The 18,201-nt window shown below is 39.0% G+C and overlaps 1 protein-coding gene and 1 pseudogene across 1 annotated transcript in view; both read right to left on the bottom strand.

Moving 5' to 3' along the window:
* LOC137765868 (EGF-like and EMI domain-containing protein 1) overlaps window positions 1-18,201 on the bottom strand; it is a 503,956-nt gene that overhangs the window by 61,168 nt on the left and 424,587 nt on the right. The window contains 1 exon segment of the mRNA XM_068545640.1: window positions 3,603-3,725. Within this exon segment, the coding sequence (XP_068401741.1) occupies window positions 3,603-3,725 (123 nt within the window).
* Window positions 12,719-13,234, bottom strand: LOC137766819 (nucleotide triphosphate diphosphatase NUDT15 pseudogene; annotated as a pseudogene).

Below are 18,201 nucleotides of genomic sequence, written 5' to 3'. Positions count from 1 at the left end.
ATTATAAAGGAAGGTGTAGGGAGAAGCAGTCATTGACCAGCTTAGCCTCAGACTATACGACAGTGTCGTGAGACTGTATCATGATATAACAGTATCATGAAATCCTCCCATGTATACACCTTTTAAAGAAGCACCATCATAAGGACAAAATTATGTGGGGGATATTTTGAAGTGTCATAGACGCCTTTAAAAAGCTCAAGAAAGTAATAGGCCCTTGCCACCAGTAAAGTGACATGCATTCCAAAAATTTGCAAACAAATTCAGGGGCTCAAACTGAGGGCCACTGAGGCCATGATCCCCAGTTTTACTGGGATCACATTTTATCAGCAATCCAGGCAGCACTTTATGGGGAGCCAAGTGGCCTGTACACTATAGCTGGATATTATGGACCCCCTCTCTTAACACCACTTTGTGTAACTTTATCATTCTGGTGGAGGTTGACTAGTAACTGCTGGCCATATGTCACCACAAGTGCACAGCCCTTAGAGAGGAGATCCTTTCTTGAAATGAAGTCATCTTAAACTCTGTAAGGATTTGGGATACAAGAAGTTTACTGCTGCTGTGACTAAGAGAAAGTGCAAAAAGTACCAGCGGCTCTAACTCAAAAAGTCACACTAGCTTAGGCCTGTGACTGATGGGCAGAATGGAGCAAAGGAAGGGAAAGAAGGTCGAGAGGAAGGAAGAAATGGAGGCAACTAATTTCAAGGACTCTAAAGTAGTGGAATCATAAAATTCCATAACTCCATCTTCTCTTCTGTGACTCTGCCACAGGTCATGAAGAATTTCTGTCTACTACAGTTTCCTGGTAAGATCAACCACCATTCTCAGTTTCCTGCCAGGTAACAAATACCAAAGGGAAAGTGGGCTAATTTAATTGTCCTGTTTTTAAAAATATCTGACCCTTGCTACAATATTACTCAAAATACAAACCAATGTGAGACTCAGTTCTCTACAGTACACCCTTTCTTTCAAAGCAAACAAACAGTTCTTATCCTCAAGCTCACATTATTAGTATTTAAATACAAAATGCTTAAATTCTTCTTGAGTTCATTTTAACAAGACTGCTGTAATTGTGTCAACTGAGGTTCTTAGGACCATTCTTTGAAACCAGAACCAGTATATTCATGTGACAGAGGCGTGAAAATTTCCACAAAGGTCAATTGCTGGACTCTTGAGTCCAGTACTTCTGTGGAATGACATCCAAGGGGTTAAAAGCTTTAAAATGACTGCAGTCATGAAATCCATATTTCTCTTTAGCTTAATGTTTAATTTGTACACTATGTTGAAATTCTGTACAAGGAGAGGATCAGCCTATGCAGCTGCAACTATGCTATTGCCATAGTGTCCATGTGTCTGTACAGGATGGATTTTAAGGAATAGAAATAGAAATGATAAACCATAATATTCTTATCCAAGTCCACCTTTGACCTGAGGTCATTGAAACAAAAGTTGGAAAATTCCAGAGCAATGGTGGTGAGGAACAAGGAAAGAGCTTAATGATTTTACTAAGAAATAGCTAATAACTGCCAGAGTTTAGAAAATTAATTATACCTGAAGATATAATTTTAGTTGGTCACTAGAGTGTTTATTTTGCCTTATCGCAAAGACCAGATACCATAGATATATAAAATTCATTACTTTGCAAAATATTTTTATATCAGACACAAAAATTCACCAGCTCGGGCTTCCCTGGTGGCGCAGTGGTTGAGAATCTGCCTGCCAATGCAGGGGACACGGGTTCGAGCCCTGGTCTGGGAAGATCCCACATGCTGCGGAGCAACTAGGCCCGTGAGCCACAACTACTGAGCCTGCGCGTCTGGAGCCTGTGCTCCGCAACAAGAGAGGCCACGATAGTGAGAGGCCCACGCACCGCGATGAAGAGTGGCCCCCGCTTGCCGCAGCTAGAGGAAGCCCTCGCACAGAAACGAAGACCCAACACAGCCAAATAAATAAATAAATAAATAAATAATTAAAAAAAAAATTCACCAGCTCAACCTTTACCGATAAATACCATATCTGCATGTATAGGTAATCCTGCCCCTAAATATTTTGTGACTGAGAGAAGTTAGAGTGGTAGTTTAAGGATATTACCAGCTGAAGTCTTTACAGGTTGGGGATGGAGATGCGGATGGGAAAGGGATTCCTGTTGCAACAAGCAGTAATTTTGCAAAAAGAAGGGGATATTCGGGAGATTACAAAAATATGCATGTGCTGCTGTCCCACCACTGGTGCCTGCTGTAGATACTGAGTTCCCTGATACTACGATATGGCTTCTACCTGCATCTTCACTCAACTTTGGAAAAGTCCTTTCTTTGCTCTCAAAACCTCCATTTTCTTCTATCAAAATCAGATCTATGACTAGGACATCTTTACCTGTTTCACCTGGCTTCCTCTCATTTCCTATGTTAGGAAAAAGAGAGAGTATATGTTATGAAGTTAAGCAAAACTGGCTGATTTCTATTCCAAATTTCATAATTATACAATACTCATAAAATGCTAATAATTTTGAGTAGATGGACAAGTTAACAAACCCTATATAAATTAAACCAGCAATTAAATTGTGTTGTATAAGGTGCTATTCTTTCAGTATAACAGATATTTTTCAAAGGGACCTGGAGGTGAAATCAGAATGTGCTTGATGCCATCTGAGGATCATCATTCAATAAAAAAAACACTTTTACGTAAATTACTTCAGTTAAAAAAGAACAGTTCAGGGAGATCAGTTCAGTGCTTTGCGACCACCTAGAGGGGTGGGATAAGGAGGGTGGGAGGGAGACGCAAGAGGGAGGGGATATGGGGATATACGTATGCATACAGCTGATTCACTTTGTTACACAGCAGAAACTAACACAACACTGTAAAGCAATTATACTCCAATAAAGACGTTAAAAAAATAAATTAAAAACAAGAACATTTATAAATCATACAGGAAACACAGTATTTTTAAAGTTTTTCTGGTTTTTTTTTTCCTGTGTACATACTCATTTTAGGAAATTTTTAGAATTCAGAAACATACAAAGACTTAACAATAATAATCTTACCACCCAAAACTGATATCTAAGAACATTTTGATACACAATAAGTGTATAGTAACCTCAGATTTAATGTGTGTAGTTTTAACTATTCTTGAGAAACCTAAACTCCTTAGTATATAATCTGTTATAATTTCTGCTGTTATAATCATGAGTCCACTTCTGAGTCTGGTTTGAGATGAGTGAACATTGTAGCTAGTGATTGTAACAGCCCAGCCTCCTCTCTTTATTGTGAGTCTGTGCTGAACTTGTTGTATATAAGCAGTAATTAACAAATTTATACTTTACTGCATGTGGCAGAAATGATACCCTACGGAACAGTCACACATTTGGGGGGATCCAAGCCTTGCTTGCGAATGTTAATTTCTATATTTCCTTCCCCATCTTTTTTGTCTTTTAGTCTTTTAATAGCAAAATATCTTTTTTAAATTCTAAGAGATAGAATTGTACTTGAAAATTGTCAGCTTCTATAGATGTTTTTACAATAGAAAAACCTTTTCTTCCTGCCCCTACGTGGGCAGGTCAATTTTCACTGAAAACGACTTCAAGCTGGTTCTAATGTTTACTCACTTAGGCAGGTGCGTTCATCAGCATGGAGACTGTACCCCGTATCACATGCACAATGGAAAGTGCCCAGAGTGTTAATACAGCGCTGTTGGCAGCCTCCACTCACTACCGTGCATTCATCAACATCTAGAGGAGGAAGACAGATGGTCAGGATTACAATGTCATTCCAATGTCAGCTTCAGAGAAGTGGCACAATATTTCTTTGATACACAGTATGTGTTTTATTGCACAAAGGCACCATCTCTGTTGCCACAGTTCTTTGCCTGTTTGATCCATTTTACTCCACAGTATAAACAAAAAAATGTAGATAGAAACTTTATTGAGCTTTTTAAAGCCCAGCAACGATGAGCATAGGGAATGTCTCACAATTTTCTATTCTTCACATCCTGATTAATTAGACAGATCTGAGATATAGATATTTCCTTAGGGAAGGGAACCTGGAGGGGAGAATTACAATGAGCTACTACTCTACCTGGAGCAGCACACACGAGTAGATAAACACCTTTACTGGTCTGATGCTGCTGAATAAAGTCAGTAATAGAGTTAACACCTTGACTCTCCTTCTCATGGGCTATGGTGGACATCAGGGCAGAGACAGATAAATTCAAATAAAGCCATGGTTTGGAGTTCTTAAAAACACATCGATATATTTGCTCCATTAACTCAGATTCTTCCTTATCTTTCAGGGTTCCACTTTCTGAAATACTTAGCATGTTTATGTATGAAGTTACATTAATTTAGAATAAATGAAAAGAGGTCAAGACTCATGGTCACCTATGTCTTACGATCAGTCAAGGTTATGATAAATGAATATAATATTTGTCTTCCTTTGGAAAGGAAAACCAATTTATCTCTTAGAACCTATACTTCCTTGTACCCTATACAATCAGTTCTGATATATCTAAAATCACAACAAGAAGATATCCACAAACACAGGAAAAGCTTTTCAGATAATCAGTGATTTTTCAGATACTCAGAGCTTCTAAATTTTCCTGTTTGGAGAATCTGTTTTGTGACATGTTCCAAAGAAAAATCAGACAGAATGGTCAAGATTTAGTCCGCACGCGTCTCATGCAGAGAATGTCCCTGACTCCCCTGTCCCCAGGTCCAGACATTCTGGCCAAGACTGTTGAGTATGAATATTCTTCACTAAAATATGTTATCATAATAGATAATTAGCTTTACATTGAGTGAGATTTAATTCCACAGGGCAAGATCCTTACTCGAGAAGACATCAATATTGGGAAGGAATACTATTGCAATGTTTCGTCATAGGCCCTTTTCACACTGAAATCTTAATGAATGTTTTGTACTGTAGTAAACATTAGGGCATTTGACCTGAGAGAAGCACAAGAGTTTTCTTTTACTTGGCAGTGGTTTTTTTTTTGCTTTTCTTTTTATGAAGAAGAAAAAATAGGAAGAATATAAATCACAAAATAAGTCCCACATTTTAAAATTACTAGTTTACCATATTAAACACATTTTACACAGTCTAGTATTTTCCTTCTAAAATTAGATATTCTGGAGTAATTCTGATATTTTAAAAGGAATCTTATTTTAGAGATAAGAACTACTGACTTTTCAAAGTGTTAGAATTTTTATTAAATTTTGAGTCTGTGATAAACCACTAATTTTTTCCATATAAACTAATATCAAATCAGAATTCTCCATTTGTAACTTGTACTTTGTGCAGGGCTTTAATATTTATGCTACCTAAATTTTTATCTTTCTAGCTTTAGGGTGTTATTCACAGGGTTGAGATATAATTTTGAATCTTGATTCTGTCAACCCCTGAATTATATATCCTTCCCAGGTCTTCTACTTTAGACATACAAATAAAACTCTTAATTCCCAAGAGTCATATGTTTTTATCAACAAAACAATCAATATATCAGCATTTGCCATGATCAAAATGTTTTATAATATACCATATATATGTGTTTAAATACATTAAAAATGTCTTAAAGAGTGTGCACAGATAAAATGATTACTTCTGAGGAGGGAAGGAAGGTATCTGACTGAGTAGAGTGCAAGATGTGTGTGTTGGACAAGGAATGTTATCCACATCTATAATGTTCTAATTTTTCACAAGAAAGTTATTCAGTTACTACTTGTGTATTAAAAAGTAATTTTAAAGAAAGAAGCATAAAAAGAATACCTCCCCTTCCCATTCAAGCTCCAATAATTTTCTGGCAAGAGAAACCAAGTTAGTGTAAAAGAGAAAAATCACTGGGTTCATTCCAAAGATCAGAGTGGACATTGATTTTAAGGATGAGTATTCTTTCAGTATGTTTTAGTGTGTTCATATTCTTAATCTGCCCCAGAACTATAATTAAAGTACTATAATCTATTAAAAACACATACACACTAACAAACAAAAGCAAACCAAACTTCCTCTGTCCTCTGAGTCAGACAGTCTTGGGAAAAATATCTTAGTGTTGAAACTTATTAACCTGTCCCTTTGCCTCTCTGAGACTCAGTTTCCTCATCTGTAAGATGGGATAATAATGACTGCCACATGTACTATGCTCTGATTTATGTTTTCCTTTCCTATTCATGCATAAGAGATTGGAATAGACTGCTAATGCTTGAGATTATATGTAGAAATCAAACAGGCAATGATAGAAGTACTGAGAAATGTGGGAATTCAGGGAAGGGGAAATGCATTTGGGCTACAGTGATAAGGGAATGTTTGAGGTAAAAACTGAGAATTGAGTGCATGGAGAAAAGGATGGGTAATCCAAAGGTGCAGAGGTTTAAACATGCAGTGTCTGAGATTCAGTATTTAGACCTGTCAGGTTGGTGAATAAGGTTGGCAAAAGAAAGTAAAGTTGAAAAACAAACCTAAAATCTTCTTTTAATTAATTTAGATAGCAAAGTCTTCCTCTTCTTGATTTACAATACAATACACTCCTGGGCAGGTTGAGACATAGCACGCTGTGTTCACACAGTAGCTAAGCAAACTTACTAACAGTTTAAAAAAATCAATCATTTATAGAGTGGTACCAAATGCAAAGTAATTGGTTTGACTTTCTTCTTCTTTTTTGTCCTTTCAGAATACACTGGATTTACTGATTGTTTGGGCATTGTGTAACCTACCGTTCTCAAATCTGGCAGGGCATTAGGATCACTTGGTGGGCATTTAGAAATACCCAAGCCTTGGTCCTGTCCTTAAAAAAGTCTGATTTAATTGGTCTGGGGTAAGACTTGGGAATCAAATATTTGAAAATCACCTTTAGTGATTCTAATGGGGAGTCAGAGTTGAGATCCCCTTATGTAGTTAATGCTTTAATCTCCTAGAGATCTTGTTATAATGCAGATGCTGATTCGGTAGATCTGGGGCTGAGGGGCTGGATTTTGCATTTCTAATAGATCCAAGGGAATTCTGAAGCTGTGGTCTGTGGACCATACTCTGAGTAGTGAGCCTGAGTCCTCTGTTCAACTGTAAATGTCACACGGGTCACAAATGTCATGATTTGGCTCAACTTCTCAGCTGTTTCACCAAAGCAGACCAATTCAGTTCAGATAGATAAATCAATACTCTGACCAAAATAGTGTGTGTATACACATACATACAAACATATATACATACATTAAATTATTTACCAAAACCTCTGAAAATAAACCACCCATATTTCCCACACTATTCACTCAATAATAGCTAACATTTTTAAGACAACGTTAGCGTTATCTGTTACGAGAAATGACTTTCTTCTGTAAAACATGAAGGACATTTTGGTTCTTTTCTGATGAAATACCTCTGATATAGGATAAAACCGGGTTAAATTGCCATGATATTAGACACTCATGCTGAAGCTGTCACAAGTGATTTTCTTTTCCATCAAGATTCTGCCCAACAGAGTTAAAAACCAGAAATGTCAATATTACATTAAAATTTTATTATGAAGTATACTTCATGTGAAGAAACCATTTCTCCAATTTTTCTCTCAGTTATATCTTAATGTTAGATGCTTACAGAAAGCCCTGCCCTCAGAATTGGAGCTCCAGGACACTTCTGGGAATAATGATAAAGCGATTAGAATTTTTTCAGCATTATCCCTGTGATATGGACCAAGGATTTGATGATTTTTATACTGTAAAAGAATGTCAAAAAAGAATCAACTGTGCCTGCTATTCTTCCTTTTTAATGTCCTTTCTCTAAATATTTCTGCTGTTTTTATCTCCCAAACTATTTCCCCAGACAATCACAGAATATAATAGCTTAAAAGAAGTCACACTATTATCAAATGTATTTTGCACATAAAAGCTCCCTGAGAAAACAATGATCCACTTTTGTTTCCAAACAATCAAGGTTGTTTTATATTATTTTTTTAGAGTGTGCAGCCAGAGTAAGATAAATTATTCTTCCATTTACCTTTTAATATAGGCAATATAGGTTTCTGTTCTCGGACACCTGTTGATTGGAAATAAGCATTGCTTTATGTTAAAGACTGCATTATAGAAGTGTTAGATTTGAAGGAAATATTAAAGGGTGTGTTGAAGACTCCACTAGATTTTCTATGTGGCTTTATTTTCACTCTGTTCTATTATACTTTCACTCTGATATGCAATATTGCTGACTTTTCACTTGTATCTTAATTCTGTAGTTCCTGATCGGATGAAGTCCTTAAGGTCAAGGATCCTGTTATATTAAGCATTTTCTGGAATAGAGTTGATACTCCATAAATGTTCTATGAATGAATGAATGAATGTGTGGTTTGAGAGCCATCCACATAATTCAGTCTTCTATCCACCCATATTCATCAATGGGATTTCTTAGAAATGGGCTCTGTTCCACTTCGCTCTCTTCACCCTTGCAATAGACTACTGATATTTGTTTTTGACCCTTTACAAGTTGCTTTAAAAACTCCAGGGCACAGAGTAATTTTTGTTTGCTCGTGAACAAATTTAAATTGTGTCTATAGTGAATATTCACAGGTTGGCTGTTTGGGATTCATCCATTTTTCTTGTCACTAATACTCAATAACTATCAGGTTTTCCTTTGGGGAATTTTATCCCTGTCATTTTAGAGAAACCATGTAGATTATATGGGACTGATGAACACCACTCCTCTCTCAAGTCTGAGGTGGACTTTTCTTGGCATAAACCTACCTCCATCTGCCACAGTGATTGGACAAGGTAATGTCTTTATTAGCATATGACCATCTCAGGAATGAATGAATTAGTTCAGATGTGATCCAATCAGCAGGAAGCTCAACTTATAGGTTGGGAACCCTGGGACATAGAGGCCCTCTTGCTCTGGAAATTGTAATGTGTGTATGAGCCATCGTGCAGTAGCCATTTTGTTCCCATGAATGAAGCTACACTAAAGATAAAGCCAACGAAGAGGACAGAGCTGAAGGACTAACAGAAAACAGGAATTGGAGCCCTGAATGAACTATGCCTGAAGCCCTCCTACCTCTGACTTCCTCAGTTAAGTGATTCAATACCCTCCCTTTTGGGGTTGAAGCATTTTAAGTCACATGATTCTATTGATTGTAAAAGAAGTCATCGTAACTGAGGCATGCATACTGTAAAGTGGGTGTGCAGGAGGAAGTTACCCAGTGCAGCTCAAACTTAGTACACACTTTCCAAAAAGATTTATTGTCTTCCAATCAGTAAAATGTTTTCATCAATATTCACCAAGGCTTGTAACATTATTGGAGCAATTATATTCTGTCAAGATTCTAATGAATTTGAGGATTTGTCACAATTTTGGTTCATTTTTATTACAAATATATGGGTTTATCAAACTGCCTGTGCAAAGTTGTGGCATATCTGATAGTGCTAGAGGGGTTGAAGATGCCTTCTTGAATGGTTTCCTCACAATTGCTCTGTGAGGGTTCCTTGATTGGGTCTGTGTAGAGTAAGGATTAAAGCAAAAAATTATTATGCTAAAGATGTGGCTAGGCCCTGATTATGGAGAGTCTTTTCTGCCATACTAAGGAACATGGCTTTACTTTATAGACCATGGGCACCAGCAGGGCAAAGGATAGATTAGAGAATTGGGAGGCTGAAGGCAGGGAAGCCAAGTAACAGCAATTGCCAAAATCCAGATAAAAGATGAGGACTCGACCTAAGCTAGTAGCAGTGGAAACAGAGAAATGTGGGCAGATATAAAAGAGCTTAAGAAGAGAAAATCAAAATGATTTGGTTATTAGCTGGATGTGATGGAGAAGAAAGAGTCAAGGTCAACTGACTTGAACAACTGGATGGCTGGCTGTGGCATTCACCACATTCACTGCAATAGCACAGAAGGAGGAACATTTGATACTAGAAGAATAGTTCAGTTTTGGACATCATGATTTGATGGGCAAGTGAGACTGGAAGTTAGGGATATATATAGTAGGCAACTGAGTATGTGGACGAAAATCAGGAGAAAAATATGGGGGTATTTTTCAGCTACCATCTATCTACCTGCACAAGTCTAAACTTAGGGGTCATCCTTGATATTTTCCCTTCCTTCACCCACATTTGATCTAATACCAAATTTTACTATATCAAAATTATCTCCTAAAACATCTCAAATCTGTCCATTTCTCATGTCCACTGACACCACTCAAATCCAAACTAAAGCCCCCCCTGCCCCCCACCATCCACCATTGGGTCCTCTAATATCTGCTGCACCACAGTGATGTTTCAAAAACAAAAATTTGATCATGTCACCCGCTTCCTCACTCCTGTCTCAGTTTTATACCCTTCAATTCCTTCCCGTTGCTCTTAGGATTAAACTGAACACCAACATGGTCTGGAGGCCCTTGTGTGGTCTGGTCTCTGCTTCCTTCTCTAATTCTCTCTCTCTCATTTTTTTTGTTTTTTAAGAATTCTTTTATTAATTTATTTATAAATAACAAAAACCGTTATATGTTAACATAATTTTTATAAAAAATATAGGTATTTTTCTTTAAAGAAAAAACAAAAGAACCAGTGAGAAGAGTGGCATTGTTTTACACTTTTGTCCATTCCTTTCACGTCTAGCTTAATAGAAGAGAGTTAGACTCTCATATCTGCTTTGCATTCAGTCTGCTACAGTATCACACAACATGCAAACTCCTCTGTACACTCAGGAAAGAATGAGAATGAAAAAAGCAAATGAAGTCTTCATATGACAAAAACAGCTTTAACCCTGAGGACCCTTGAAAGGGTCTTGAGGACTTCCCTGGGTCACACTTTGAGATCCACTGCCCTAGTCTAATAGCATTTTACACATAAGGAAGCTGAATCTCAGATCAACTGAGAGATCCAAAATGACAGGGCCTGTTAATGATGGGATACAGATCCTGGATGGTTTGCCTCACTTCCCGTACTTTAGGTTCTCAATCCGAAACCTGGGAAATACACCCTAAAGACCTGTCCTGTTTGCTCTAGTTGCAGGGACTGTCACAATATATTACCCAAAATTTTTTTGATTTAAATAAAAGAGGAAAATCAACAAATGTGTTAAATTCTGCAACGGGCATACTGTTGCAGAATGTCCTGCACCTGAATTAGGTTCTCTACTAGAACTGAAACACTAAGACAAATTCTGCACTCTCCTCCATGCACACTGGTAATGACAAACAGCACGGTCAATACCACAGAGAAATAGGGAAAGCAGAATTACCACAACATCACCATTTATCACATTTTCTGAGTCTGAAATACAATTCATAACACAATCCCTGAAAATTTTTCACAAGTACTGGCTGAAAGGGTGTTGGGTATATTAAGAGACTCCAAATAAATTACGGGCAATCACGTGGGACTATTCAGATAAAATGGAGTTGTTCTGAAATGTAGATATTTTTCATTCTTTAACAGGACCTTGTTTTGCCTTTTATGTATGGGTTGGCCAAAAAGTTCCTTTGGTTTTTTGGGTAAAAGTAAAAGACACATTTTTCATTTTCACCAAGAACTTCATTGAACAACGTATCCACCCTTTTGTTCCACTACCTTCTGCCATTTTTCAGGCAACTTCATAATTCCATCTTCCCAAAACTTTGTATCTTTTTGAGCAGAGAACTGTGCCAGGTGCCTTTTACAGTCTTCCAGGGAATTGAAATTTTTTCCATTAAGAGAATTTTGTAAAGACCAAAATAAATGGAAATCCGAAGGTGCAATGTCTGGTGAATAGGGCGGATGAATCAGAACTTCCCAGCCAAGCTGTAACAGTTTTTGCCTGGTCATCAAAGAAGCATGCAGTCTTGCGTTATCCTGATGGAAGATTATGCGTTTTCTGTTGACTAATTCTGGATGCTTTTCATCGAGTGCTGCTTTCAGTTGGTCTAATTGGGAGCAGTACTTGTTGGAATTAATCGTTTGGTTTTCCGGAAGGAGCTCATAATAGGGGACTCCCTTCCAATCCCGCCATACACACAGCATCAACTTCTTTGGATGAAGACCGGCCTTTGGTGTGCTTGGTGGTAGTTCATTTCACTTGCCCCACGATCTCTTCCGTTCCACATTATTGTACAGTATCCACTTTTCATTGCCCTTCACAATTTGTTTTAAAAACGGAACGTTTTCATTACGTTTCAGTAGAGAATCGCATGCAGAAATATGGTCAAGAAGGTTTTTTTCACTTATGTGGAACCCAAACATCAAAGCGATTCATATAACCAAGCTGGTGCAAATGATTTTCAACAGTTGATTTGGATATTTTGAGTATGTCTGCTATCTCCCGAGTGGTATAACGTCGATTGCTCTCAATCAATGTCTCGATTTGATCGCTATCAACTTCAACTGGTCTACCCGACCGTGGAGCTTCATCCAGTGAGAAATCTCCAGCACGAAATTTCGCAAACCATTTTTGACACGTTCGCTCAGTCACAGCACCTTCTCCATACACTGCACACATCTTTTTTTGCGTTTCAGTTGCATTTTTACCTTTCTTGAAATAATCAAGCATAATATGCCAAAAATGTTGCTTTTTTCTTCCATCTTCAATATTGAAATGGTTACACAAAAATTCACCAGTTTTGATAAGTGTTTTTTTAAATGCACACTGATATGACAGCTGTCACAATACAATCTAACAAAATTGTTTCGAATGAAGTTAAAGACAACTAAGCGCTACTAGAGCCATCTGACGGGAAAACCGAATGAACTTTTTGGCTAACCCATTAAAAAAAAAAAAAAAATCAGGGCGTCTCCTTGTTCACCTGTAGGTGATTTCCTTTATATCCTCCCAGATGATCCAAATCTTCTTTAAATGGATCGTAGCCTTGTTCCTTTAAACAACATAGTGCCCAGAAAAGCTGGTCCAGGGGAGGAAATTCTTCCCAAGGAATCCACTCCCAACTTTCATTTTTCTCAGGCTCTACATTCTTTGGTTCTGAACCATGAGTCACGTCCGCCTCTCCTTTCATTAAAATAGTGACATAATGGTAATTCTCTTCCTCAACGAAAGAATTCACAACCGAGGCCAAGCGAACATTTTTCAGGTGAAGAGCTGCTTCTTCCCAGGTTTCCCTTTGAGCACATTCTTTCCAGCTTTCACCGAACTCCAAGTGGCCCCTGGGAAGTTGGAAATTGCCGGCTCCAAATGACCCTTTCTTCCTCCCCAGGAGAATGCAGTGAGGATGCCTGCAGCTGGTCACCACGACTCCTACCCCGACTCCTGGGCGCCGCCCCTGCTGCTCTGCCCTGGCCATCATAGCCCGAGAGTCTAATTCTATCTTGCTCTTCTTTTCCCCGTACGATGTTTTAGCAAAACTGATCTTCTTTAAGTTCCTTGAATACTTTGTACTCTCTTTTATTTCCTCCTCTCCTCCTTTACCTAGTGAGTTCCTTTGCATCCTGTTGATGTCTACCCAAGCACCACTGCCTTAAGGAGCCCTGCATTTCTCCTTTACCCTAGGTCAGATTGACGTGTTATACTTTCTTAGGACTATCTTTGCTTTGGAGCCATTAACTCATCTATAGGTGTAGAGTCGTATGCGTGATTATTTGCTTTATATCTGCTTTCCCTATTAAAGACTAAGTCGCATGAGAGCAGGAATCCTGTCGGTTTTACTCACAATAGCTATCCCAGTGTTTGGCACATAGAAGATGTCCTAAAAATATCTGTTAAAAAAGAAAATGAAAAGGTACAGAGTATTGGCATCTCCATATAGAAAGTAATTCAGGCACGGGAGTGGATAATATCATTAAGTGAAAGCATGTAGATAAAAAAGAGAAAGGAGGTTAACAGAGGACTCTGAGGGATATCACCATTTAAGACAGCCTGAGACAGAACACACAAATCTGACCAAGAAGGCTGTCCAGAGAAGTAAGAGGAAAATTAAGAGAGTCTGGCATCATGGAAGCTGAAGGAGGGGGAGTTTCAAGAAGGAAAAAGTGGTCAACACAGGGGTGTCAAATAGGAACTGAAAAGTGCCCACTGGATTTAGCAACAAGAATTTCATTGATGACAATGATGAGGACGAGGTTGCCACCTAACAATTACTGAACACGGACAATGTGCCCGGCACTGCTCTCAACTCGTCACATTTATTAACACATTTCATACTCAGAACAGACCTATTAAGTGAATATTTCTGTTACTTCTACCTACAGAGGAGGAAGCTGAGACTTAGAAGGCTGTTTCAGTAGAGTATCAAATTGATCCCAGATGTAGTGTGGGGGGTTGAAGAAGAAACTGGAGACAAAGAAAGGGAGACAGAAAGTTAGGACACATATTGTAATAAGTTTGACTATTAAGAAAAGGTTGTAATTGGACAGGAGAGTGTGGTAGAGGGAGAGAGTTTTTAAGGTGGACCAGATTTGCATTAGTTTAAATATTGATGGGAAGGGACCAATAGAGAAGGTTGACTTAAAGATATAAGAGAGGGAATTCTCAAATTATTGATAATCTCAAACCGTATTAGTGCATTCCAAGAGAAAGTATATGCTGGGAGTAGCAATCTACACTGGACCCTGAGCATCCTTACATACAGTGATGTCTGATCACTCTTTACCCAAGCTATTTTTCAGGGCTGGGTTTGCACAGAGAGATGAGCTAACATCTCCACTGAGAAAACAAACAGGCTTGTTTCCACTAACTCTAAAAGTGGTGGATTCCCCAAGCTCAGTGTTCCCCTTGTGTAATGCAACCAACTGATATGTAGGCATCTATAATGAGCCCTTTGTGTCACTGCTATGGGATTTGGGGGTACATGGGGAATTGACACAAACAAATGAAGCTCTGGCTACTGCTTTTGCCCAGAGTAATAAAGTCCTTTGTTTCTAACCCAGGAGTCTCATGTCTTCTGTCAGCATCTATGAAACAGTTACAGGCTAACTGGTTAAGGTAAAAGTAGGGTAGAATCTGAGACCCTGCACAGTCCTTGTTATATACAGAAGAGAAATCACACACATGAGCATCTGTTACTCTGGGTTAGAGAGATCATGTCCATTGCAGAGTGGGAAGACCTGAGCAGCCGCAGAGATATTCCTGTTTTTTCTTTGTTCCACTTACGCCTGTTGATTGCTTGTAGCCTTGAAAGTATTAGCAAATCATAATACTGGATAGATCTCTTATCTTCCTGGGCCTGATTTGACAAGCTGATCCTTTGTGTTAGCTCAGGAAGGAGGAAGGAAAAGATGTCATACTTGTGTGCCTGCAATGAGATTTTAAAGAACATCGAAAATACCCAATCCAGGGAACCAACAATTTTACTACATGTTAGCCCCTTGAGGGCAGAGATGGTGTGTATTTTGCTTATCGCTGTATTTCCAGTGCTTAAGTCAGTGCCTGGCCCATAGTATGCACAACAAATATTTGTTGAAAAAGTGAAAAATAAAAGGGACTTCCCTGGAGGTCCGGTGGTTAAGACTCCGTGCTTCCACTGTGGTGGGCGCAGGTTTGATCCCTGGTCAGGGAACTAAGATCTCACATGCCACCTGGCATGGCCAAAAAAAAAAAACCAAAAAAAAAAAAACTGAAAAAAATGAATAGATGAGTAATGGATAGATTAATTTAGAGGAAGAAGGCTCAGCAAAAAAGACTGAGAAAGAGGAGTGGGAGAAGGTGGAAAGAAGCAGACAGTGTGGAATCCTGGTACCCAAGGAGGAGAGACTTTTTAAAAGGGAATGAACAACAAAATCAATTCTGTTGAAAATCAAATAAAATGAGGACTAAAAACGATCTGGTCGATTTGGAAATTATAAAGCCTTTCTGCTACAGTGCAGAATGTGGACAGCAAGTTAGCCTTTGGGGATGACTATTTTTAAAATTTTTTCCAAGCCCAGAATAACCTATTCTTTCTTCTTATTGAAAACAGAGCTTCCAAGGTCATGCTTCCGTGGATCTATTATATTGCTGCTTCATCTATAACATGACCCAATATCATCCCTGAGGATCACACTGTGACGAGGCTCTGGTATATTGTGATACGATATTGTCATCACAGTCTCTTTATGTGAGGGAGCTGCAAGCAATGAAAACAAAGCTTGTACACAGAGCTTACTGCAAACATCAACTTGACATACACTTAATGATATGCAACACCATCTTAGTACTTCATCATATCACACACAAATGGCAAAGGAAGGTGAGTGAGCCAGTAAAACTGAGCTGAACAAAAATTCATCTAGTTTATTTTGCTTAGCTACTTTTCTCTACATCCAGTTCAACTCACAGTCCAAATACATTCATTCTCTTCCAGTTTTCTTTTTTTTTTTTTAATTATTTTATTTTATTTATTTATTTTTTGGCTGCGTTGGGTCTTCATTGCTGCGCGTGGGCTTTCTCTAGTTGTGGTGAGCGGGGGCTACTCTTCGTTGCAGTGCATAGGCTTCTCATTGTGGTGGCTTCTCTTGTTGCAGAGCAGGGGCTCTAGGCACGCGGGCTTCAGTAGTTGCAGCACGTGGGCCCTAGAGCACAGGCTCAGTAGATGTGGCACAGGGGCTTAGTTGCTCTGCGGCATGTGGGATCCACCCAGACGAGGGATTGAACCCGTGTTCCCTGCATTGGCAGGCGGATTCCCAACCACTGCGCCACCAGGGAAGTCCCACTTCCAGTTTTCAAGAAAGAGCCAGACTCTCTGTAGGCTGAGAGCTAAGGATATTATTTCCAGGAATGGATAAGGCATTCACCCTAGGCATTCGGCTAGAGAAACAGAAACGTTTAGCCAAACTCAAGGTTCACCCCCTAGGAGAATGAAAGGTATGATCCTCTGAGAGGTTTTAATCTTTTGGAGAGTGACTGGTTCTGCTTCTCCTCTTTTCCTCGGGGTCTAACATAACTCTAGCATTTAGATGCTGCTTAGTAAGTGTTTCCTATGAATGGTGAATGAAGACACATCTAAAGAGGGAGAAGAGGGGCCATGGGAGAGGGGAGGACAAAAGCAGGGCTTGGAAATCAGAGGCAGGTAATGAATAATGGTTAGCTGACTGCCTGCTTGATTGAGATAACTGGGTTGATCTAGAAATTATTCAAAGACCTTTGAATACCTAACTCTAAGGGTCTTGAATAGGGGGGAGGGGCACCTGGAGCTCTGGATACTATAGAGGTCACTGCTTGAAAGGTGCATTTTTTCCCAGGTGTTGGGACACAGGACAGAAAACACACTGGGGTTCTGATGATAGATGATAGATAGATAGATAGATAGATAGATAGATAGATAGATAGATAGATAGATAGATAGATAGATAGATACATAGATACATAGATAGATAGATACATAGATAGATGAGAGATAGATGATAGACGGGGAGCCTTTTCTTGCCCAGTGATTGTATGAGTGAATGGGAAAACTCTCTTGGGAAAGTGAATGTGAGGGTGGTGTTCTCCTCTCAGGGTGGATTTTGATTAGCTTTGTCCCCACATATCAGATTCAAGGAAAGAGTAAGATCCCTTAATGGTAGTGAGAAGGAGAGACACACAAGCTGGGACAGCCAGCAGAGAAACTAGGAGAGTGGCTGCTTTGGGGCCTTGGACAGCTCTAGGTCATGGGGCAGCTGATGGAGTGAGAAGAGGATTCAGAAGCTAGGAATTAAGACTCAGAAACAGAGCTCAGAAACCAGCCTCTCTTTTCTATTACCTCTGATTAACCCTACCCCTTTTAGTTGACTGCCTCTCTACACCTCAGCCTCAACTATCAAACTAGCTAAAGGGAACTGGCCATTTTATACATCCAGAAACCTCACAATTCATACCATGAATGGGAGTCTGATAAAAAATGTATGTGATGAATTGATATTATGACTTTAGGGGGTTCTAGTAAGGATTTTATCTGAACAAAACTTTTTTCTCTTCTCTTTTCCGTGATTACAGAGCTCCTTTCTTGTGGGCTGGGGCAGAGTGAGGACTGTTGGCACCCGTCTGTCCCATGACCACCATCAAACTATAGGGTGGGCTCAGGACCCCAGCTGGGACACCCTGAGAATTCTGTCTCCCTAACCACACGGTTAGATCAAGGAAGGGCATGTGACCCAGATGAAACAGAATCTCACCACGGACTCTTGTTCATATTAGGAAAGAAGCACTGCTTTTTCTATATGATGCTTGAGTTACTCTTTACATTACAAAAGCTTGAGTTTGCTTTATACTTTTGTGAAGGTAGTTAAATTGTGTGCCACTTCTAAGGTCACCTTTATTTCTTTTCTAGTAAACTTCTGTATTAAAATGCTAGGAATAACT

The sequence above is a fragment of the Eschrichtius robustus genome, chromosome 6 (genome assembly GCF_028021215.1).
Source record: "Eschrichtius robustus isolate mEscRob2 chromosome 6, mEscRob2.pri, whole genome shotgun sequence".
Classification (NCBI taxonomy): Eukaryota; Metazoa; Chordata; class Mammalia; order Artiodactyla; family Eschrichtiidae; genus Eschrichtius; species Eschrichtius robustus.
Note: the sequence above shows the minus strand (reverse complement) of the source record. Positions and strands in the feature narration are given on the sequence as shown.